The sequence below is a fragment of the Antedon mediterranea genome, chromosome 3 (genome assembly GCF_964355755.1).
Source record: "Antedon mediterranea chromosome 3, ecAntMedi1.1, whole genome shotgun sequence".
Classification (NCBI taxonomy): domain Eukaryota; kingdom Metazoa; phylum Echinodermata; class Crinoidea; order Comatulida; family Antedonidae; genus Antedon; species Antedon mediterranea.
Window position 1 is genome coordinate 14,786,537 of NC_092672.1, and position 26,798 is coordinate 14,813,334.

Sequence of the window (26,798 nt, forward strand, 5' to 3'; positions counted from 1 at the left end):
ATGTTTAAGTTAAGTTGCTCCTGTGTAAAAATACACTGTACCATGCTTCATGCAAAAGAGAGAACACACAACTTTCAGCCAAATTAGCCACAGTAAATGATGAACACATGTTTAATTGTTTAGTTCATTCTCTGTTCCTGATATCCTTGTCGCCTTTATTGTTTGCAACAGTGGGTTGATGATCTAGCAGAAGCAGTAAAGAAAGATACTTTGTGAAATCTGTTATATGCAGATGACCTGGTGGTGGCTGTGTCCATTTTTCAGCTAGAGCAGGTGGAAAGAGGACTTTGAAAAGGAAAGGCCTGAAAGTTAACATGGCAAAGACGAAAAGTGCTGAAGGCCAGTGGAGATACACATGTGTTAGAAGGGGCCAAAGTGTGGTCACTTTATGTAGGAATTTCATTAAGTACAGGTTTTGCATGGAGTCAAGAAAGTTTCCAGTGAAATAGTGTATAATTTTATTTGCACAAAATGTATTAAGAAAGACAAAAGAGATGAATTTAAAGACCATGAAATTGATAGAGGAGATTGGGAGAGTGGATCATTTTTGTTATCTTGGCAATACACAGTGGAGGAGGTTGTGAAGTTGCAGTCGCAAGCACTATTACCACTTTCTGCTTATATGTATGTTGAGTTTCAACAGATTTGTTTTTATTAAATTGTGGGAATATTATCTTAAATCACAAAGATCAACCTATAATTCATTGAAGTAATGATTGTTATTGTGTGATGTTAGTTAGTGTGTGTTTTGTTTTTTTTGCGGATTCCCCATATGTAACCAGAGCATGATTAGTAAAATATGTTCACATGGTACAGTTTGAACATTTGCATCAACTAAATCACTCACTTGATGTTGATGTTTATATTAAAGTACCAATATCAAACAGTTATTTTTCAGACACACATGGTTATAAAGAAATATTGATATGTTCATCGAATTTATTATCCTAAATATGTAAAGAAATTGTAGATCTCTGCCATTGGAAACGTTAGAATTTACTGCTTGGCCTACAATACAATATATAATTCCTTTAAATTATTGTCCAAGAAAATGGAAATTCCAGGTACATTGGAATCATGGCTGCCACAGAAAAAACATTAAATTATAAATGATGTCAACATTACCATAACAATATTTCTATTTTAATCTTACAACGATACTGTATTAAAAAAAATCAATATTTAAAATTTTACCTTTTTTTTGTCCGAGTTCCTTCCTCTTGTAAACCAACATGTAGGCATTTCTTGAAGCATAGTTGCCTTTAGGAAGACGTGGTTTTTTTGGTTGACTCATACCAGCACCTAGAAAATTTTGAATCATACATGGTGTCTTACTTTCTGGATTTTGTTGTTTTGGCCTAATTTTTGGTGTAGGTCCTCAAATTTACATTTCATTTCATAGTGCTACAAAAAGCATTTATGAAAAACAAATGAAACAGAAGGAATTGCATCATGAGTCTCGATAAAAAGAAAGTTGAAATGTTTAATCATACATGGTGTTTTACTTTCTGGATTTTGTTGTTTTGCCTTATTTTTATTTCATAGTGCTACAGTCCACCCTTTCCTGAAGTGCCCTTTTAAATTTGATTAGGCCTAGATAGCCCATATGACGATTTGTTTGGCTATTCTGTATAGCCAGCCATCAAATTTCTTTTACTACTACTAGACCAGGCCAAGATCGTCTCCTAAAATAGCTTTCCAACACTGACCGTCACTGAGAGTAGACGTGTTCACCACTGCTCCTGTGGTTGTTTTTTTTTTACTGTGGTGTCTGTGGATGTGTCAGTCTGTTATAATTTTCTTGGATTTGTTCTTATAAGCCTGTAGTTGAATTTGTCATTATCAGTCGTCGTTACGATATATTTATTTTTTATATATTTATTTGGGGATGAAACGGCTAACCTGACAAAATACGTTCTATACGACAAAATATACGACTACCAAAGCAGGTATTGATTGATTTACCTAAAGCAATACGCAAAAGCCTATAGGCCTAGAGAGGAAAAGGGGGAAAGCTGCAGGTGTGAGAAAAAGGCTCCGGTCACGTAAGTCCAAACCATTTATTCCTTCCATAATTATGGGGAATGTACAGTCTATATCAAACAAATGGACGAATTACATGGATTTACAGAATACATGCTTCAGATCAGCCAGTATTATGGCTTTTACTTGGACATGGCTTGGTAAAAAACACAACAATGAGCATGTTAATATTGATGGCTTTAAGTTAGTAAGAGGTGATAGAACACATGAAAAACATGGCGGCGGAGGTGCTTGTCTATATGTAAATGAGAAATACTGCCACCCAAATAATGTACATAGCAAATACCACAGATGTACAACAAATAAAATGCCGAGATTCTCGTTGTTAGCATTTGTCCTTTCTACATTCCGCACGAGTTTTCGCATGTTATTGTTGTTACGGTCTATATACCTCACAGGAATAAGGCAAAGCAGGCAGCGAATGAAATAAGTGAACTAATACATAATATTGAAAGTCAATCAGCTGACGCATTCATTGCTATCAATAGTGACTTTAATCACTGCACACTTAAGAAAAGCAGCGTACATGAAAAATGAAGATTAAGAAAGGTTGAAAAACAAATCGTTCATGCCCAATATATTTTTATTCAGAAAATTATCTTTCAAAATTGTCATCTTTATGTTTGATTTTGAAAAATTAGAATATATAGAATTATATATGTATAGTACATACAAATTGAAATAATATTTATGCTTTTTCCACATTTTCATGTATTTTAAGCCTTGTCTACACTATCAACTAGTTTGACAAAAAAACTGTGATGTGCCCAAATAATTATTATTATAATTATGGATTGCATTTTTTCATGTATGACTCAATTTCTTGTCCGGTACTTATAAGAAGAATGAGTAATCGATGATTTTGTGTAGGGGCTGCATGCTATCGAACTGTAGCTATCAAACTAGAGGGTTTTATGAAATAAAAACTACATGTTTAATGTTTTTTGTATATATATTCTTTATTTTAAGCAAATTTTTTAAAAGTAAAACACTGCAGAGTTTGTTACCAGGGGCGCTATAATGGAAGCTGTTATTGATGCGACGTAGTGGAAGAAAGTCTAACAATATTTCAATATTTTACTTGTTTATTTATGAGAATGTCTATTATTTTACAACAAAAACTATTAAAAATTAAAAAATAAAATAAACAGTTTACTATTTACCGTGTAAATCATCTTCTGTCCCCAATTTCAGCTTCTTTCCCTCAATTCTGTCAATTTGTTCATCATTATATTTAAACCAGAATCCACTTTTGTCATCTCGTATGTGGGCAATGTAATGACCTGAATAGGCAGATGGTCCACGGTGAATAAGAACTGCCTTCAACTCATATTCACAAACTACATCTAGGAAAAAAAAGCAAATCTCAAGATGAATAGCCAAAATCAAATCAACAAATCACATGGAATCTCACTTAAGATCTGATTGAAAAAAAGGAGTTCAACAATGTCAGTATGCCTATCAACATGGTCATTAAGGAGTAAGTGAGTAGGGTTAGGGAGACTTCTACAAAGCAAATGTCATTTTTGCGGGTTTAATCTAATTTCATTAGACCAAGAAACAGTGGTATCGGACAACACATCATTATATTTAACACAATGCAGTCAATCAGATAAAAACTCTACATTCCATGCAGTACAGAAAGTGGGCAACACCCATTTCAAATAATCTATTAATAGCTATTGAGGGATGAGTAATTGATTTTGATTTAGTAGCTTTTAAATGTAAAGTGTTCAAAAATTAAACAAGACAGTGCGAAATACCACATTGATTTCCAAAATTAATTGACATCAAGCTTAGGCTTCATTGAAACAACTGCCTCATTGACATCAAGCTTAGGCTTTATTGAAACAACTGCCTCATTGACATCAAGCTTAGGCTTCATTGAAACAACTGCCTCATTGACATCAAGCTTTAGGCTTCATTGAAACAACTGCCTCACTGACATCAAGCTTAGGCTTCATTGAAACAACTGCCTCATTGACATCAAGCTTAGGCTTCATTGAAACAACTGCCTCATTGACATCAAGCTTAGCTTCATTGAAACAACTGCCTCATTGACATCAAGCTTAGGCTTCATTGAAACAACTGCATCATTGACATCAAGCTTAGGCTTCATTGAAACAACTGCCTCACTGACATCAAGCTTAGGCTTCATTGAAACAACTGCCTCATTGACATCAAGCTTAGGCTTCATTGAAACAACTGCCTCGTTGACATCAAGCATAGGCTTCATTGAAACAACTGCCTCATTGACATCAAGCTTAGGCTTCATTGAAACAACTGCCTCATTGACATCAAGCTTAGGCTTCATTGAAACAACTGCCTCATTGACATCAAGCTTAGCTTCATTGAAACAACTGCCTCATTGACATCAAGCTTAGGCTTCATTGAAACAACTGCCTCATTGACATCAAGCTTAGGCTTCATTGAAACAACTGCCTCATTGACATCAAGCTTAGGCTTCATTGAAACAACTGCCTCATTGACATCAAGCTTAGGCTTCATTGAAACAACTGCCTCATTGACATCAAGCTTAGGTTTCATTGAAACAACTGCATCATTGACATCAAGCTTAGGCTTCATTGAAACAACTGCCTCATTGGTTATGAAACGTTCCACAACTTTTGCAAAGTGATCCGTTATCGCAATTGGATGTAAGTTGCCAAATGTTACAGGACGATTCATCACTTTCGGGATCAGAACATGGGTTGTTTTCAATTCGATGGGGACTACATGTTCACGATTGGAATCATTGATAACATGTGGCAACAGAGTCCGTCCGGACCTCGAGTAGTACGAAAATTTCAAATACTTCCCAAGTTTGAACGTGCTGCAATGGCATTAATGGAAAAAACGAGGATAATCAATGATTTATAAGGATGAAGTGGTTCAAAATGCAAACCAATTGAACTCAGATGTTGATTAACAGTATTTCCAATCGATTTAGCATCTATGGTGTCACTATTTGGAAGAGCAATGATGCTCTGATGGGATTTCCCAGATAATGACGTAATGTGAAGATACCATTCACAGGTGCTGCCTTCACGAATGTACTTCTCATAATATTTGTTTTTGTCAGCCCGAATTTGATAGTTAAATTTTATTTCAGACATTTTTTATAAGTGATTTTATTACCCACTGCTTATCAGTTGGATGTCATTTTTTATCTGAAAGAAACTGTAATTTAACAAAACAAAGTGTCAAAGTGACTGGAAGTCAATGGGTTTTTGGTTGCATTAACCATTTATTTTTATAAGTGAAAACACTATATTATTTATAATTTTTTCCTACGGAAGTGATTAACTTGATTAAAACTGTAAATGAAATGAATGAATGAATGTGCTGCTTGCACAGCATTTATTATCAAATATATATAAAATATTTAAAATGTGTTGTTTGTACACAGACAAAGCTATAAAAAAACATCAAAAAACAAAATAATAATAATAATAATGGAAAGCACATCAAAAGATACAAAAAGCATACAGGCAAAAGAGAAAATTCCAATAACAACAAATTGTCATGTCGTCTACAATGAGACACAGTTTATAGTTATACTAATCTTATCTAGATGTTTTGCTGTTATATAGAGTTAGAGGCTAATGATGGAAGAAATTCGTATTCTAAAAATAAGGGATGAGACAGTTGTGCGAGTATAAGCTCCACCATTTTAAGGATCGTGATGTTTTTTCCAAAATTAAAGAAGCCGAATCTAGTAGGCTGCTATCATCGTGTCCAGGAAGCGACACCTGTAATGACTTATTATTTAAATTAGTAACTGTTTTAATATCTTTCCATGTTTATCAGGAATTTTTTTGTGGAAATGTGTTTCAATTCTTTTTAAATCTTTTTTTGCCTTTTTTAATACTTGTTTTAAGTTTACGTTTAGCTATTTTCAGTTTAGAGACATCATTATTAAGATAAGCCAATCTATTATTTCTAATGGCAGCGTTTACACCCTAATCAATCCAGGGTTTGTCATTAGAAAAAAGTTTAACTTGTTTTGTTGGGATAGTTAGGCTTTAAGTTATATATGCGGAAACAGTCACAGTTAATTCATCAATATCACTTGTCAATTCCGTGAAAACCTCCCAATTAGTTGCATCAAGACAGTCCTTCAACCGCTTGATATGCTCGGGATACCCCAACTTTACGTGTTTAACTTGAGGTTGGCAAGATTTTAATTTTTTTTTTCTGTAGAAATTTGCTTTAAACTTTATTCAATATTTCCAACAGAATATGTACATTTTACAAATGGTGGAATGTTTTCCAAATATGTGTTTACAAAATAAAACAGACCTAAAACATATATTTTACACTACTGTATAACTTAAAGAACATAATATAACTTAGAAATAATAAAAACATTCTGTTTTTGTTGTTGTGACTGCATGTATTTCAAACATTAATTTTACAGTGAGAGCTAATATTATGTGCGATGAATCTGCAAATTTGTATTTAAAATTGCTTGCTTTTAGAATTAAAACAAAATAGACACTGAAATATAAAGAAGAATACAGTATGTCTATTAACTTTATCTTGATTCTAATATAAATGCTGTATAATGCACCTCTCAGCACTATACATCCATTTATAGATTTGTGTATATTGCATTGTACTATATTACTATCTTATCTGAACCTTAAAATCATTATAAGATGGTGCCCGACCATTGGTCCGGTACCTGCTAGTTTACCTTTATTTGTGTATAAATTCATTGAAAGGTTCAGAAATTCTGGAAATTGAATATAAGTATTCAATTTTTTCTTCATAGCAGTTTGTCTGTAATAAAAAGATAAAGTATTTAAACTTCATCAAGTTTAACTCCATAAATACAAATAGTAAAATGACAAATAATTTAATTTGAAAGTTCATTTTAAATAATTGTACTATCAATGTTTATGTAATTCAGTGAAAACAGGTTTATAATTTTGAAAGTTATATATTTTTTTTGTGGGCTAATTATACATCTTTAGCAAAAACAAATTTGAAATAGATTTAGGTTATTTACGCTAATGCAAAGTAGTCAAAGTACTATATTATATAGAAATACTTGTTGGTCAAATTATGATTTGATATAAACCTGAACAATTTCGTATTGCCAATGCACTGGTGTACATAATAGCAGTATTGCCAATGGACTGGTGTACATAATAGCAGTATTGCCAATGGACTGGTGTACATAATAGCAGTATTGCCAATGGACTGGTGTACATAATAGCAGTATTGCCAATGGACTGGTGTACATAATAGCAGTATTGCCAATGGACTGGTGTACATAATAGCAGTATTGCCAATGGACTGTTGTACATAATAGCAGTATTGCCAATGGACTGGTGTACATAATAGCAGTATTGCCAATGGACTGGTGTACATAATAGCAGTATTGCCAATGGACTGGTGTACATAATAGCAGTATTGCCAATGGACTGGTGTACATAATAGCAGTATTGCCAATGGACTGGTGTACATAATAGCAGTATTGCCAATGGACTGGTGTACATAATAGCAGTATTGCCAATGGACTGGTGTACATAATAGCAGTATTGCCAATGGACTGGTGTACATAATAGCAGTATTGCCAATGGACTGGTGTACATAATAGCAGTATTGCCAATGGACTGGTGTACATAATAGCAGTATTGCCAATGGACTGGTGTACATAATAGCAGTATTGCCAATGGACTGGTGTACATAATAGCAGTATTGCCAATGGACTGGTGTACATAATAGCAGTATTGCCAATGGACTGGTGTACATAATAGCAGTATTGCCAATGGACTGGTGTACATAATAGCAGTATTGCCAATGGACTGGTGTACATAATAGCAGTATTGCCAATGGACTGGTGTACATAATAGCAGTATTGCCAATGGACTGGTGTACATAATAGCAGTATTGCCAATGGACTGGTGTACATAATAGCAGTATTGCCAATGGACTGGTGTACATAATAGCAGTATTGCCAATGGACTGGTGTACATAATAGCAGTATTGCCAATGGACTGGTGTACATAATAGCAGTATTGCCAATGGACTGGTGTACATAATAGCAGTATTGCCAATGGACTGGTGTACATAATAGCAGTATTGCCAATGGACTGGTGTACATAATAGCAGTATTGCCAATGGACTGGTGTACATAATAGCAGTATTGCCAATGGACTGGTGTACATAATAGCAGTATTGCCAATGGACTGGTGTACATAATAGCAGTATTGCCAATGGACTGGTGTACATAATAGCAGTATTGCCAATGGACTGGTGTACATAATAGCAGTATTGCCAATGGACTGGTGTACATAATAGCAGTATTGCCAATGGACTGGTGTAAATAATAGCAGTATTGCCAATGGACTGGTGTACATAATAGCAGTATTGCCAATGGACTGGTGTAAATAATAGCAGTATTGCCAATGGACTGGTGTACATAATAGCAGTATTGCCAATGGACTGGTGTACATAATAGCAGTATTGCCAATGGACTGGTGTACATAATAGCAGTATTGCCAATGGACTGGTGTACATAATAGCAGTATTGCCAATGGACTGGTGTACATAATAGCAGTATTGCCAATGGACTGGTGTACATAATAGCAGTATTGCCAATGGACTGGTGTACATAATAGCAGTATTGCCAATGGACTGGTGTACATAATAGCAGTATTGCCAATGGACTGGTGTACATAATAGCAGTATTGCCAATGGACTGGTGTACATAATAGCAGTATTGCCAATGGACTGGTGTACATAATAGCAGTATTGCCAATGGACTGGTGTACATAATAGCAGTATTGCCAATGGACTGGTGTACATAATAGCAGTATTGCCAATGGACTGGTGTACATAATAGCAGTATTGCCAATGGACTGGTGTACATAATAGCAGTATTGCCAATGGACTGGTGTACATAATAGCAGTATTGCCAATGGACTGGTGTACATAATAGCAGTATTGCCAATGGACTGGTGTACATAATAGCAGTATTGCCAATGGACTGGTGTACATAATAGCAGTATTGCCAATGGACTGGTGTACATAATAGCAGTATTGCCAATGGACTGGTGTACATAATAGCAGTATTGCCAATGGACTGGTGTACATAATAGCAGTATTGCCAATGGACTGGTGTACATAATAGCAGTATTGCCAATGGACTGGTGTACATAATAGCAGTATTGCCAATGGACTGGTGTACATAATAGCAGTATTGCCAATGGACTGGTGTACATAATAGCAGTATTGCCAATGGACTGGTGTACATAATAGCAGTATTGCCAATGGACTGGTGTACATAATAGCAGTATTGCCAATGGACTGGTGTAAATAATAGCAGTATTGCCAATGGACTGGTGTACATAATAGCAGTATTGCCAATGGACTGGTGTAAATAATAGCAGTATTGCCAATGGACTGGTGTACATAATAGCAGTATTGCCAATGGACTGGTGTACATAATAGCAGTATTGCCAATGGACTGGTGTACATAATAGCAGTATTGCCAATGGACTGGTGTACATAATAGCAGTATTGCCAATGGACTGGTGTAAATAATAGCAGTATTGCCAATGGACTGGTGTAAATAATAGCAGTATTGCCAATGGACTGGTGTACATAATAGCAGTATTGCCAATGGACTGGTGTACATAATAGCAGTATTGCCAATGGACTGGTGTACATAATAGCAGTATTGCCAATGGACTGGTGTAAATAATAGCAGTATTGCCAATGGACTGGTGTAAATAATAGCAGTATTGCCAATGGACTGGTGTACATAATAGCAGTATTGCCAATGGACTGGTGTAAATAATAGCAGTATTGCCAATGGACTGGTGTACATAATAGCAGTATTGCCAATGGACTGGTGTACATAATAGCAGTATTGCCAATGGACTGGTGTACATAATAGCAGTATTGCCAATGGACTGGTGTACATAATAGCAGTATTGCCAATGGACTGGTGTACATAATAGCAGTATTGCCAATGGACTGGTGTACATAATAGCAGTATTGCCAATGGACTGGTGTACATAATAGCAGTATTGCCAATGGACTGGTGTACATAATAGCAGTATTGCCAATGGACTGGTGTACATAATAGCAGTATTGCCAATGGACTGGTGTACATAATAGCAGTATTGCCAATGGACTGGTGTACATAATAGCAGTATTGCCAATGGACTGGTGTACATAATAGCAGTATTGCCAATGGACTGGTGTACATAATAGCAGTATTGCCAATGGACTGGTGTACATAATAGCAGTATTGCCAATGGACTGGTGTACATAATAGCAGTATTGCCAATGGACTGGTGTACATAATAGCAGTATTGCCAATGGACTGGTGTACATAATAGCAGTATTGCCAATGGACTGGTGTACATAATAGCAGTATTGCCAATGGACTGGTGTACATAATAGCAGTATTGCCAATGGACTGGTGTACATAATAGCAGTATTGCCAATGGACTGGTGTACATAATAGCAGTATTGCCAATGGACTGGTGTACATAATAGCAGTATTGCCAATGGACTGGTGTACATAATAGCAGTATTGCCAATGGACTGGTGTACATAATAGCAGTATTGCCAATGGACTGGTGTACATAATAGCAGTATTGCCAATGGACTGGTGTACATAATAGCAGTATTGCCAATGGACTGGTGTACATAATAGCAGTATTGCCAATGGACTGGTGTACATAATAGCAGTATTGCCAATGGACTGGTGTACATAATAGCAGTATTGCCAATGGACTGGTGTACATAATAGCAGTATTGCCAATGGACTGGTGTAAATAATAGCAGTATTGCCAATGGACTGGTGTACATAATAGCAGTATTGCCAATGGACTGGTGTACATAATAGCAGTATTGCCAATGGACTGGTGTACATAATAGCAGTATTGCCAATGGACTGGTGTACATAATAGCAGTATTGCCAATGGACTGGTGTACATAATAGCAGTATTGCCAATGGACTGGTGTACATAATAGCAGTATTGCCAATGGACTGGTGTACATAATAGCAGTATTGCCAATGGACTGGTGTACATAATAGCAGTATTGCCAATGGACTGGTGTACATAATAGCAGTATTGCCAATGGACTGGTGTACATAATAGCAGTATTGCCAATGGACTGGTGTAAATAATAGCAGTATTGCCAATGGACTGGTGTACATAATAGCAGTATTGCCAATGGACTGGTGTACATAATAGCAGTATTGCCAATGGACTGGTGTACATAATAGCAGTATTGCCAATGGACTGGTGTACATAATAGCAGTATTGCCAATGGACTGGTGTACATAATAGCAGTATTGCCAATGGACTGGTGTACATAATAGCAGTATTGCCAATGGACTGGTGTACATAATAGCAGTATTGCCAATGGACTGGTGTACATAATAGCAGTATTGCCAATGGACTGGTGTACATAATAGCAGTATTGCCAATGGACTGGTGTACATAATAGCAGTATTGCCAATGGACTGGTGTACATAATAGCAGTATTGCCAATGGACTGGTGTACATAATAGCAGTATTGCCAATGGACTGGTGTACATAATAGCAGTATTGCCAATGGACTGGTGTACATAATAGCAGTATTGCCAATGGACTGGTGTACATAATAGCAGTATTGCCAATGGACTGGTGTACATAATAGCAGTATTGCCAATGGACTGGTGTAAATAATAGCAGTATTGCCAATGGACTGGTGTACATAATAGCAGTATTGCCAATGGACTGGTGTACATAATAGCAGTATTGCCAATGGACTGGTGTACATAATAGCAGTATTGCCAATGGACTGGTGTACATAATAGCAGTATTGCCAATGGACTGGTGTACATAATAGCAGTATTGCCAATGGACTGGTGTACATAATAGCAGTATTGCCAATGGACTGGTGTACATAATAGCAGTATTGCCAATGGACTGGTGTACATAATAGCAGTATTGCCAATGGACTGGTGTACATAATAGCAGTATTGCCAATGGACTGGTGTACATAATAGCAGTATTGCCAATGGACTGGTGTACATAATAGCAGTATTGCCAATGGACTGGTGTACATAATAGCAGTATTGCCAATGGACTGGTGTACATAATAGCAGTATTTAAGGGGTTCTACTGTATATTATACAGATATTGACTGCTTAGAGGTTAAATATAAGATTTGACATCCCTGAGGGAATGATATTAAGTTCGAGGGAATATATATTTCCCGAAGCGCCAGCTGAGGGAAATATATATTCCCCCGAGAACTTAATATCATTCCCGAGGGGATGTCAAATCTTATATTTAACCGATATAAAAGGCGATATCTGTTATATTATATAGCCAAGAACAAGTCTGCTGGGTTGGGTGAAGCTAGGCTAGGCCTCCTATAGTATTTGTATTGTATGTAAACAAGCCTGCCTAGACACCTTACCTTGCGAAGAATAATATACAGATAATTACTAATTAATGATTCCTTGGCAATAAAATATTCACTTAGGCCTAGGTCGTTTAAATTAACAGAAGAATTTCCATCAATAAGCCTATTAATAATAATATTATAATCAGGTACGCCGAATAAACAATTTGTCTTATTCTCTTCGAGGAGCCGAATCGCCGGATGTTCAGCGCGTACTAGTTACTAGGTTACTACCGTGAGTTTTGACCAATCACAAACGGTGTTTCATCACATTTAGGGAGGACTAATAACAAATGAGGGCGCTATGTATGCATAGCTTAAATATTTCAAAAGATTAATTTCTTCAAGCAAGTTCCGAGGCGCAGCGGTTGAAGCGTTGTCTTGTGATGGAGTGAAAATTCCATCCCGAGTTCAAGATCCAGTAGATGACTTTTGTTTATTTATCGGCAAACGCGAGTGTTGCACACGAAAATTACACCGTCAATATCATCGAACTCGAGAATTTATATGATTAATGACAGGGGACACGATAATTACGCGAAAATTACTCAGTCAATATCATAGTTCTCGAGGATATATACGTCATGTGACGCAGTTTCAACCAATCACGTTCACGTATTTACATAGGCTATGTAATATAACAAAATATAGAATATAGAAATAAAGTTAATATAAAAAAATAAATTGTATATAGGTACATAAAAAATGTATACTTAACTACCTGTCAAATACAAATCGTAAGAGTTGCAGGTTAAGTACTGGCGGGAGATTTTGTAAATGTATTCGACGAGATGCATTTTGCTTTGAATTACAAGTGTTACAAAAATATTGGTTACTGCCCTCTAGTCGTTCTTCCTGAAATTAAGCATAAACATTATATAATATAAAAAGCTGTTTCAAAACCTACCAAAGTTGCTGAATTTTTACATTACACCTTAACCGGCAAGCCAATTTAAATCTCATGTCTGTGTAACAAATTGATCTCTATGTTGGTACTACTACAACTATTACTACTGTAGTGTTAATTATGTCAAACGACCAAACAATCCTAAGCCTAGCAAGGCTAAAACGCCTAGGCATAATATTATAAGGCCTACTTAACTAGCTAGACTGAAAGGCAACAGCAACTGGGACTCATCTAGGCTAATTATGTTTTTTCCAATGAGATGTTCAAATTAATGAATCAAAATCCTACAAACTATCTAAAGCTAATTTAAATGCCATTTATTATACATATATATCTCCAAAAATGTACTCCATTGCTAAACCAGTCATAATATTCGATTTGCAGCGAAAGTACAAAATTGTATTGTTGTATTTCAACTTCAATTTATTTTTTTTTTGTACACGAAAAAAAGTATTATTAAACGATCGTTTTAATAGTGGGTACTATTGCACGCCATGTGACCCACAATCACCAATCAAATGACAGGAATTTATTTAGGTGTTATATAATATGCAATAATAAGTCCATGATGTAATGAATATATAGCTACTGACAATTAGGTTCTTCCAGCAATACTACCAAGATAATATATTGAACAGTACACTCTTTCTGATCTTGCGATGTGTAAAATATAGTAACACCACTTTATGTACCAGTGGTTATACTGATTGAGTTTTGAGGAAATCGTCCAGTGGCATTTAAATTGTTGCCAGAAAGAACCATATTAGGAAACAGAACTCAGTCAGCTCTTTGTTTCTTTTTCTTTACTTACCTGTAAAAATTCATCAAGACATTCTTTCAAATCCTTGTGACCCTTGATGTTAAGGTCAAGCTCATAAAATCTTGATGGTCTACTTGATCTTGTCAAACAATTATTGCACCTGGTTGAGGTAGTATAAAAAAATAAAATTAGGTATGTGTACGTTAAAAACAATGTTTTAAATAAGTATCTATATGTATTTTTTACATATTTGCATAGTTTTTTTATTTTTTCAAATTTCGTATTAACATAATTTATTGCCTTTGAGAATAATATTCCGCGAGGGGTTGATTACTTAACTGTTTAGCAGCTACTTGCTGCTAAAAATAAGGACTCATGGTTAAGCGTGCTCCTGCGATCATCGAAAATACGTTGAACAAAGGTCATGGAGCTAGACCGCAGGCCCGTAGCCAGGGGGGTTTTTTGGGGTTCGGGCGAACCCCCCCTTTTGCGCGAACCCCCCTTTTACCAGCGAACCCCCCTTGAAAAACAAAGGCCCCACTTCCAAAATCTTGCAATTAATTATCAATTATAGCAGATTTTTTGGTCATTTTACTTCTATTGACTATGTTTAAATCGATCGAATATACAGATTGTCCGATGTCAAAGTCACTGCTGAGCGTGAGATCGAGAGATTGTTGAGAGATGATGGTTATAAATATGACAGAAAAATGGACTGACCAATCACGTGCTTCGGCCGGGCTTTTCGGAACGCACAAGATCACGTTCAGTTCAATCTTTTTGGGGATTTTTAACTTCACTGTGTAAACTTGAATAAAAATGGTGCCGAGTTAAATTGGTACGTGTACGTAGGCCTACCGTATATTTCGGTGTATAAGACGCACTTTTGACACGCAAATTTGACCTCTAAATGTTACCCTAATTAATTTAATTACCTACTAATACTTAAATTAATTAAAAATAGTGTACTACTCTGCAATGTAGGCCTAGCTAGTTACTCACTCCTGTCTAACCACAGTGTGGTAACAAGTTTATTGAATTTTTAGTTAAGATAAATTGTCATCCTCGACTGTATTAATTAATATTACAGTACGCATTAGATATTCTACCCAGGCCTAGTAGTACTCTCTGAACTCGCGGGTGTGTATTCTAGCAGCATGCAGCATCACAGCCTAACACATTTATGGAAGAGTCCATTAATTACGGTGGTGTCACATTTTAATTACACAATAACTATTTCCCTTGATCACGGTGGTTTATTTTTATTACATCTCTATGTCAACAATCACATAATTTTATAATCATGTAGGCAATAGTTCGTATGTCAAGCGATATCAAAAAGAGTGTGTTGTTATTGTGTTAAGTAGCTTCCCCTAATAGTATCCCTATTTTAGGTCTAAAAAGGGTCAATCTGAGAAAAAATTAGAAACAAGTGTTTCTCAACTGATTTGAGTTATATAGGTTCTATATATCCACCAAAAAAAAGTTCCAGCTCATCTGGCCTGGGGAAAGCCGCCATTTTGGATTTTTAAAATGGCCGCCATAAAATACATATTTTTGCTCATATATCAGCTTCTACATCATGTATGGATATGATTTTGGTGGCAAAGTATATGTTTTGAGGGTCAATGAATCCAAATACAGCATTTTGAAGTCTACTGAATGTCCGCCATCTTGTTTTTCAAAATGGCCGCCATAAAATACAGATTTTTGTACTCATCTCAACTTCTACATCGTGTATGACGTGATTTTAGTGGCAAAGTGTAGTTGTAAGTGTCAAGAAATTGTAAAACAGCATTTTCGTAATTCACTCAATGGCCGCCATTTTGTTTTTCAAAATGGCCACCATAAAAAAACATATTTTTGCTCTTATCTCATCATGTATGGAAGTGATTTTTGTGGCAATGTATATGTTTTGAGGGTCATGGATTTCAATTACAGCATTTTTTTGAAGTTCACTTAATGGTCACCATTTTGAAAAACAAAATGGTGACCATAAAGTACAGGTTTTGCTAATTTCTTAGCTCATATACATAATGAAGACATGATTTTGATAACTAAGACTATGTTTTGATGGTTACAGAATATAAAATCAGCATTCTAAAATACAGAGAGTCGGAAAGTGATCGGATCTTCTTATTCCATTTAGGACCAAACTTCATAGTTGAAGGCACTGCTCCACTGGCTTTAGATGTTGCATTTTGTTGCATACAATTTGTTAAATACAGTCGGCCTATAGTTTTAAAATTTCTAATCAAACTGGCACAATAAAATAATAACATTTATGTACAATCCCCTTTTTTCTAGTCTCCGAGATCTATCGCTATCACAATCCTCATTATTACTATATCAACGTCGTGAGTTAATCACAAGATCTAGTTCCATACTGACAGACTGTACTGTAACTATCATTCGCGAGAAGAAACTAACAAACAAGATATTCTAAAGAAGTTACATTTAAAGACATTCTCCAAATATAAGGAGAAGCATGGCGAACTTGCAGTTTAAAGTACAACTTATGGATAAAGCAAGTAACAGATCTTATGAATACATGGTAATACACTGGGAGATCAGCACTAGTCACTCTAAATGGTCTGCATTTATGCACAAATGTAAATCTAGCTGCTTATCTGCCAGTCATAATAACCTTCGATTAAAGTAATGCAAATAGTTAGAGAAAGAAAACTACCATTTTTCGTCAGACTCGTAAGGGGCTTACGAGCTTTCTGGGAAAGTCAAAAAGATATCAAGAACATTTAAGCTGTGGCTGTATCATTAGATGGTATAATTTTTTAGGCACGATTGTACAATTGGGAGCTCCAGGTTCAGATATAGCATCTACAGTGTGCTTTCATATTTGCAGCAGCTGGTCATGGCCAAAATGCCAAAAGTGGAAGGCTATATCTGGAAATGCTGAAAGACAAATTTCAAGATACATAATGTTTTCCCTATTGTGTTCATGTCTGAAAACTGATTCTTCACCATTATAACACGTTGCATGATATCCATTCTTTTGGAACATCTTGTATTGTATGTAAATGGAAATTTGTCGTTCAGGCATATTGGCCATCATGGTCAATTGTTCTATACTGTGTCTATATCTGGTAACAAAATAGTACATCCTCATCTCATGTCTTCATTATATGATACATAGCTGCATCCACTAAGATCTTTAGAATATACAGCTCTTTTAAAATAGGTTATGCATATCTTCAAAACCTCAGCCCACCATTATGTCCAATACAACCCAGAAAGCTCCTGAAAGGATAACCTCCTCCAAGTCTGATTATTATGACTGGTAGATGAGCAGATAGATATACATTTTCAGAGTGACCGTACCGTTGTATAAACTGTTGACATGTTAATTAGATTAAAAAGAATGATCGACAAAAACTATCGTCGATTTGTCCAGTTATCGCACGATACCTACATGCATAAATCCAGACCAGTTATGGTGAAGTAGTGTTATTCCCCAGTGTATTAGGTATCCATCCATTCAGTCACATAAGATATTTTAAATTGCTTTAGTTGCTTTATCATAATGTATCTGGTTGGAATATCCTTAACTAAAGTTGGCCATGCTTCTTTTTAGGGTTTGAAAAATATCCTAAAATGTCTAAATCTAACAAACTTTTTTAGAATATTTTATTTTTAGGTTCTTCACGCGAATGATATAGTTACAATACATCGCTGATATCTTCTTGTGTACAGTACCTCCTTGGGTCATAATCATTGTGGTTCCCATATAGTATCACCAACATATTGACTTATTCTCGTCATCACTTTCCAATTCCAACTGTATTTCAAAAGCTGAATTTTGTTTTTATTCTGTAACGTTCAAAACATAGGCTAAACAAAATCATAATCATAATCAAAATAGCTTATAAATTATCAAACACCTGTAGCTTATGGTAGCCATTTTGACAATCAAAATGGTTGCCATTGAGTGAACTTCAAAAAGCTGTATTTAGATTTCTTGACCCTCAAAACAGTAAACATTGCCTCCAAAATCACTTCCATGCATGATGTAGAAGCTGATGTACGAGGACAAATCTGTACATTTTATGGCAGCCATTTTTGTAAAACAAAATGGCGGGCATTAAGTAAACTTTAAAATACTGTATTTGAATTCCTGGACCTTCAAACATATACTTTTCCACCAAAATTACGTTCATATGACAGAAGCTGAGATATGAGGAAAAATCTGTAAATTTTATGGCAGCCATTTTGATTTTCAAAATGGCGGAATGGGTGAAATTCAAATTAATGCTGTATTTGGATTCCTTGACCGTCAAAACCTACATTTTGCCACCAAAATCATGTCTATACATGATGTACAAGCTGAGATAAGCACAAATCTGTATTTTAAGGCGGCCATTTTGAAAAACAAGATGGCGGTCACTGAGTGAACTTCAAAATGCTGTATTTAGATTCCTTGACCCTCAAAACATATACTTTGCCACCAAAATCATTTCCATGCATGATGTAGAAGAGGAGATATGAGCCAAAACCTGTATTTTATGGCGGCCATTTTGAAATCCAAAATGGCGACTTTCCCCAGGCCAGATGAGCTGGAACTTTTTTTTGGTGGATATATAGACCCTATATTACACAAATCAGTTGAGAAACACTTGTTTCTAATTTTTTCCCAGAGAAAGTGTAAAATGGGGATACTATAATCTCATAGTCAGCACATGGTTAGTGCTCTCCTCTCCTCATATTGATGTAATGCATGAATGGAAATAGGAAAGATTTTCATATAGGCCTACCCAACATGATATTCCTGGTTCATTATCAGCCCAAAAAACTGAACATCATTTGGATTGATTTTATAATGGTCATACACACAATAAGAAGGTATATATTTAAATAATATGAAATTAAAGTTACTTAAATAGACATAGGCTAGCCCTACCCACACAATGCATCTTAACTGAAACAATATGGGGATTTCCCTTTTCATTGAACGTTCAGTTGAAGTAGAGACTGATTACGATGTAATAAAGGCAATCAAACAAAATTATATCATTTGATTCTAATAAATATGTCTCAAATATCGCTGTTTTATTATTAAAATACCATTGTTTTGATTGTAAAATGTTTAAATTTCGGCCTAGAAATAAGTGCGTCTTATGCATCGACTACATAAAAAATACTAATATTTCAGTTTTTTTTTAGTTTTTTACATAAAAAATACTAATATTTCAGTCTTATACACAGGTGCGACTTGTACACCGAAATATACGGTACTATTTGGTTTTTATGTTTATAGGATAAGAAATTATTTAAGGGCCTAATATAATATACTTTTTTGCAACAATAAAGCTGTATTTCATGATCAGTACTACTAACTTCCATAATACTGTACTATATAATTTCTCTGCATAACTCAGATTTTAGTAGGTAAAAAATGTCTCTGTAAGCTTATTAAAACAACCGAAATTGCTCTGAGAGCCAAAGCTTCCAGGGGCCTTCGCCCCCTGGACCCCGACCGCAAAATACTTGGTGTCAAAAAAAACCCCCTCTGATGCATTCTGGCTACGGGCCTGAGACCATTACGTAAACATCGACATTCCAACTCTATTATTTATTTGACAAACACTAATCTGAGGCTAGGCATTGTCAGTTAGTAATCCAGTCCAGCAACATTTTAGGCCTACATTGTTAGGCCTACATTGTTTAGAATATATTTAAATATTTCATATAAATATAGAAGAAATAGAAGTTTTGTTTCATGTGAAGCTGGTTTAATATTTGATATGGTAGGCCAAACATGCACGCTATGAATCTGATTAGTGGTCAACGATTTAAAAACAAAACACAAATATGTTTGATATTTTGTGTATTCTGCCATTATTATGTGAACATTTTAGATTGTGCATGATTATTAGAATATTAAAAAAAATTCATTATAGTCTGCCAGCTTGTTTGGCATATATTAATTCATGAATTTATAGATTCGTGAAACATCGCTAATATTTTAATCAATATTCTAAACAATGTAGGCATATACAGTAGCTGTACTTGTATACAATCATCTAGAATGTTAAATTTTAGGGAAAGTGTTTATCACGTATGCATGTTGTGGCGGTTTATGGTTAGGCCTAAAAATACATCTCATCAAACTAGTACCAGTGTTATAAATTTGTGTAGCAAAAAGGACATTCTAATTAATAACATGATACTTCAAGCTGAAATGTGTTTCAATCAACAATTTAATTAACATCATTAGTTAAATTATAACTGGTTATTTTGCCGATCACACATGGCAAAAACACGGAAAAAAGGCAATTCAATGAATACCAAACAGATTTTTTTTTAAATTAATAAATGACAGGGCTTGGGCCTTTTGTCTTGTTGATAAAACAAGTTAAAAATAAAGCCCAAAGACAGTTCACCGGAAAAATGAATTGTTCAATGCTGTAACGGTTGAATGAATGCTGTCCAATTGTTACCTAATTAACCACGTTTTGTTCAAATTTTGTCCGCGGAAAAACTGGATGGTTACAGTATAGTTTTCTGGATGGTACTGTATGACAAAATAAATTAGATATTTTCACCACAGTCTCAGCAGTGAACCTGACCATCTGTAGAAAAAAGCAGCACATCTTGTTGTCGTACAAAATTCAGACATGCACTATATAAAACCTCTAATAAGATTATATTATTATTCTAGGCTTACGCTAGCCATTCGCTAAGTCACCAACAGTGTTTTTAGAATTGATTTGGCGAAAAAATGTTGTAATCTTCAACAAATTGCTTTGATCGATTGATGATTCAGAAGTAGTGAAATTTACCTGTGATGAGAGACTGGATTGTTGGTAAAGTGTCAGCTGTATTACTGTAGGGCCTAGATTTTCGCTTGTTGGCAATTTATATAAAAATAAAGCATAAAGGCAATTTATATAAACAATAATTAAAGTTTGGTTTTGCCATCTGAAATAATTTGTATATCTCGCGTAATATAGGGATAGTAGTACATAACAGCAATATCTTGGTAATTTTATCGTTTTTTTTAAATTTGGGTAAAAAAAAGGGCAACCTTTTTTGTCATTTGCGCTAAAGGAAATGTCATGCTTACGTGAGCCTAGATTATTGTAGAAACATAAATCTATTAATACAGAATACAAAACTATTCTTACTGAGTTGTATATGCATACTGTCCACAGAATTGATTTTGAATTATGTGCTGGACTGTGGGGCTAGTATCCCTTGATAGAGTATCTTCCAGTAATGACAATAACAGCTTGCAAAACTCCTGAGCATCTTGTTGAAGGGCTGTGTCTAAACCTAGACAGTTGATGAAGTCAGTTGGGTCAATGTATCTGAAATCATTTAAACCAATTAAAGTTTACAGTCTGACCAAAGTTCCTTTGGATTGATTGAACGTTCAATACTGTACAATATTTAGATACACAATAATAATAATACTAATACGTCTAAGTGTCCACTTTTTATTTACCATTTAATATGACCCTCAAACACAGCAGTTAATTGTGATCAAACACCACATGCTAGCACATGGTTTCAGTACTACTAATACTTTTCTTGTAGATGGCATGCCAAAGAAATTTTTCTGATATTCGATAATTATGAATATGAATGTATATTAATATTTACATACTTTACTTTCTGTTGTAAACAAATTCTGATGTAAAAGAAAGAATATCTTATATTTATGAACAGAAAAAAAAATCAGCTTTTATACCTCCTACTGCTATATTGCATGAGAGCAAAAACATGTTGTAGATGCCCTGCAACTGTACTAGGTTGATATACAACAACTTCTTCTTTTCCACAATTGATTTTTTTATGTTCCTCTGTAACTGTAATAAAATTGCAAAAAACAAAAAATCATTTTTAAAGATTTCTACAGTTTAGTTAAGAACTTTGCCCATCCAAAAAACTCAAACAAAACTATAAACTACAAACACATTAAACAAAACCAACTCTACGAAATTGACTACCATATTATATAGATGATAGACAGAATCAGATGTGCTCTATCAACCGCTGTGGTCGAACCTGCACCCTTCCAGATCTACAAGGTTGTGGAGGTATATTTATCAGGGTTTGATCATCTGTCAACTTGTGATCATCAATGATTTGGTTCTAGCCGGTAAGATGATCTTTTTGAAATGAGAGCAGTTGCGGGTGTTATCATTTTCTCTTATCGGATCACTATTTCTCTTCCCCTTTTGAAAGAGAAGGAATTTTTATATTTACATCTTGGCCAAACAGAACCGTAGGTGGGGGTAACCAGTAGTGGAATGAGGGGTTGTTCAATAATTTCGAAGGAAAGCAAACATTTCTTGTTTCCATGGAGTGGCTGTGAGCAGGAAATTTGAAATGTACGCATTAAGCAGTCAATAATTGATGATAAACTTAACTGGAAAGAACATTCAACATATGTTACCAATAGGTGCAAACAGAGGCATTATTTATATTAAAAATCCGCCCCTGTCATGGGCCGTGTTGACCCCAAATGACAGTCACTTGTAGTGATAATGTCCTCTATGGGTGGAAAATGTGCTGATCCATTTTCATGTCAATCTTGCCGAACAATTTTGCACCATTCATTTAGCTTATGATGTAATCCAAAGTTGGAGTAAGAAATTGGTGTCTATCAATCGCTTTGTTGGCTTCACATCTTAATCCGTTGGGGTGTAGTTCGATTGATCAATGTCAACATCAGTGTCTTCAATAACACTAACCATCTTTGGTCGATTACGCAACCAGGTCGGCATACTTGGGCAAATAGTTTTGTATACCACAGTTATTACATGATCTGCCCATAGCAGGACATTGACCTCTGTGAGGATATCAGCGTGCACTGGATGCTGCTTGGTCATTTACACATGGTGTGGATTTAAGATGGTCTAGGCTCAGGTTTATTTTGTTTACCATAGGTGGTTGTTCCATTGGAGGTATTTTTAGTACATCTGCATGACTGTCTGAAACCTCTAATGCTAGAGCATATGTTAATATTTTGTCAAGCGTGTGTGATGGGTCTCTCAAAGCTACACGTCGAAGTTTGGAAGAAAAACAGTGTTGAATTAGTTGTAATTTGATCTCATCACAATCAGTGAACGAACATGGCTTCGTCGCTTGTCTAAGTCTGGTAACAAATGTGTCAATTGATTCAGTATTTCCCTGGTGTATCTGTCGAAATTTGTAAATTGCATATGTTGTTCATTGGTTCAAAATAGGTGTGTAAAGCACCTTTAGCATCATCATAATTAGTTCTGGTATTGGGTAAGGTCTGGAAAATGTCATATAGTGGCTCAGAGAAGCGCTCTTTGTCGTTCTGTATTTGACCTTGCTGTGTATCTGAACGGCAGAAAGTTGGATATTGGTTCATCCTTGTCACCCTTTCTTATTTTTAGATCAAGAATAGTATTTATTTTAGTATTGTTTATTATGGATACACTAATTCAATGTCGCTTGTCAAATGAAGTTTTAAGTTGTCAAATGTTGGCTTATTTTGCACCACAATTTAGCGAACACCAAAATGTCTGGAGTGATACACACGAAAATGATGAAAGCATATTTTCACTGTTATACTAATCATTCATACTCTTTTTCAAACAGATTCTCACTTTGTACTTACTGCATCATAATACCATTTTCATATTATCTTTGGACAGCCTTTCCAGCTGTTAAGAGGGGATGGCCATCATACATGTATATGATTAGCTCGCCAGAACAAGCTGCAAAATTAGGTGATCTAGCGTAACATAGACCAAGGGAACCTAATTTTGTGTTACACAGTCAGATTGATATGATGCTAAATAAAACTACTTCTTTTTCCTTACCTTCAGGTGGTATCCAAAGATAGACTGCCCTTCTGAAGTCTTCATTGTGAAACCAAACCTGTTAATGCCAAGGTGAGATCCAATAATGAAATTTCTAACAGTGTATCACCATACGTCAAGTAATGTTGAAAATAAAGGCCCAAAGTAAAATTTACAAATATGCAATAAAAAAAGAATGGGCTTAGTCCCATGGTTTAGTTTTTAAATCCCAGGGTGACAATTATATTATATACAAAATTCCATCGTATTTGTATTCATTCACTCTGTGTACATTTTGACAATTTCAAGTTAATTACGCCAAAGTTCCTGTACTTGAGAACCACCTGAGATTAGTCACTTACATAAAGAAAAATTTATTAAATCAGTAAATGATTCGCTCCAATGATTTAGGAGGCGAGTTCCTAATTTCCGTACTGAACTTTACTAACAATTGAAAACCAGTATACTAATTTAAATCGAGTTAAATGATTAGTTATTGGCAATTAAAACAAAACAAATTTAGGATAAACAATGTGCCCCAGCTAGGTGTATGGTTGTCGACGCTAAAATTGTTTTCAGCAATTAGTACAGTATTAAATTTCAAATTGTTAAATTGTACTTTTGGTCCCCTTTCTTTTCGTACCCAACTTTATTTCTGCTAGGATTTATAAAATTTATATGAAAATGGTATGTAATTTGGGTGGGTTGGGTTAGGGTTTATTTCTGATGCAATGTGTAAATATTGTTGTGTGTTTTGTTATTAAACAGACTTTTCTTTTGTTGCACATCCATCTAAAAGCCAATTTACACAGACAAACAGTAATGGTAAGCAAAAACCATGTGTGGCGTGTCCCATTTGCACAGCGTGTGGAATAAGCAAGTGGTGTGCAGGCACTGATGGCCTTGACTAGACAGATTCTGACTATCATCGGTATATTGACAAAATAGAATCTGTTTCTGTCCCGAGCACGTCCGCTCCGTGTTTTATGTAAATGATCATAAGAAATAACATAGATTCTATATTTTTGTTTTCCGCTTACCATAACCGCTCGTCTGTGTAAATTGGCCTGTGCTTTATATTTCTAATTACATCGACTCTGTTTCAGTAGGCCTACCTGCAGGAATGTGTTTACATAGCAAGTTGCACCAAGATTCTTTAAACCCACAAATGAATTCTAAAATGAGAAGAAATTTTCATTACTTTTATATAGTTTACTACTGTATATAACAACAACAGAAATATAAGCATAATTTAATTCAAAATTTTGTAATTTTTAAATGAAATGTAAATTACTTGAGGTTAGCGTCTCCTCAATCAATAAAACACATTGTACTGAATGGATCTATATAATACGCAAAGATAATATTCATATTACAGTAATTTCCGTGTGGAATGCATTTGGAAATCGCAACTTTGACACCTCTAAAATAGCACATTACTGAAGACAAATATACTAGTAGTTGAGTGACATTTTTACCTCTGGTCGTTTTTCTTCATTTGGATCATCTATGTCAAGCCAATACTCATCATCAATGGTACTTAGCCACTCTTTTTCACCAAGTCCAGTTAGGCAATTTGGGTTCCCTGTGCAGTTTTTTCTACAAATAGAAAAAAAAGTGACATGCTACTGTAATAACAATATACAAATAATGTATGTTTAAATGCAATTGCATTGCAACAACAGACCACCTTTGATTTCTGATCTTTTTTACTTACATTTTATTTTAAAGTAAATTGAGAGTTTGCAGTATAATTGTTCTTTATTCATTAAAATTAGGCTCCATTTAATTTTTGTTATATAGTAAACTATATATAAAAGTAATGAAAATTTCTTCTCATTTTAGAATTCATTTGTGGGTTTAAAGAATCTTGGTGCAACTTGCTATCATTTGTGCAAAGTATTAATTTATGATGTTTTGTACAAGTTTGTTTTTACAATTCCTTCAGAGAAAGTTATAAGAAGTTTTTACATAGAATAACTAGCCAAGCCAGTATAAAGATTAGAGGCTATCAAATGACACCACTGACCACCAATTTAATTAAAATAAGATTAGAAAGAAATATCATGAGGGATAAAACTATCCTCTTTCCAATACTTTCCATGTTAGTTCTTCGAAGCTGCAGATTATTGATCATGAGAAAAATAAATACTGAGCACTATAAAATAATAGGAAGTACAGTAACAAATGTAAGCCAACATTGTCATACACCTCACAACCATAATGGGTGGTTATTGTCCTGGTGGTTATTGTCCTGGTGGGTATTGTCCTGGTGTTTATTGTCCTGGTGTTTATTGTCCTGGTGGTTATTGTCCTGGTGGTTATTGTCCTGGTGGTTATTGTCCTGGTGGGTATTGTCCTGGTGGTTATTGTCCTGGTGGTTATTGTCCTGGTGGTTATTGTCCTGGTGGGTATTGTCCTGGTGGTTATTGTCCTGGTGGTTATTGTCCTGGTGGTTATTGTCCTGGTGGTTATTGTCCTGGTGGTTATTGTCTTGGTGGTTATTGTCCTGGTGGTTATTGTCCTGGTGGTTATTGTCCTGGTGGTTATTGTCCTGGTGGTTATTGTCCTGGTGGGTATTGTCCTGGTGGTTATTGTCCTGGTGGTTATTGTCCTGGTGGGTATTGTCCCGGTGGTTATTGTCCCGGTGGGTATTGTCCCGGTGGTTATTGTCCCGGTGGTTATTGTCCCGGTGGTTATTGTCCCGGTGGTTATTGTCCCGGTGGTTATTGTCCCGGTGGTTATTGTCCTGGTGGTTATTGTCCTTGTGGTTATTGTCCTGGTGGTTATTGTCCTGGTGGGTATTGTCCTGGTGGGTATTGTCTTGGTGGTTATTGTCCTGGTGGTTATTGTCCTGGTGGTTATTGTC

The 26,798-nt window shown here is 35.3% G+C and overlaps 1 protein-coding gene across 2 annotated transcripts in view; it reads right to left on the reverse strand.

Moving 5' to 3' along the window:
- The window catches only part of LOC140044952 (ubiquitin carboxyl-terminal hydrolase 48-like), a 60,433-nt gene that overhangs the window by 20,334 nt on the left and 13,301 nt on the right, over positions 1–26,798 (reverse strand). For both annotated transcript variants that reach the window (XM_072089671.1, XM_072089669.1), the window contains 10 exons: positions 25,408–25,528; positions 25,045–25,104; positions 23,951–24,008; positions 21,844–21,961; positions 21,278–21,460; positions 14,187–14,295; positions 13,190–13,323; positions 6,743–6,828; positions 3,207–3,389; positions 1,195–1,302 (listed from right to left, as the gene is read on the reverse strand). In XM_072089671.1, coding sequence (XP_071945772.1) covers positions 1,195–1,302; positions 3,207–3,389; positions 6,743–6,828; positions 13,190–13,323; positions 14,187–14,295; positions 21,278–21,460; positions 21,844–21,961; positions 23,951–24,008; positions 25,045–25,104; positions 25,408–25,528 — 1,160 coding nt within the window. The remainder of the gene's footprint in view (positions 1–1,194; positions 1,303–3,206; positions 3,390–6,742; positions 6,829–13,189; positions 13,324–14,186; positions 14,296–21,277; positions 21,461–21,843; positions 21,962–23,950; positions 24,009–25,044; positions 25,105–25,407; positions 25,529–26,798) is intronic.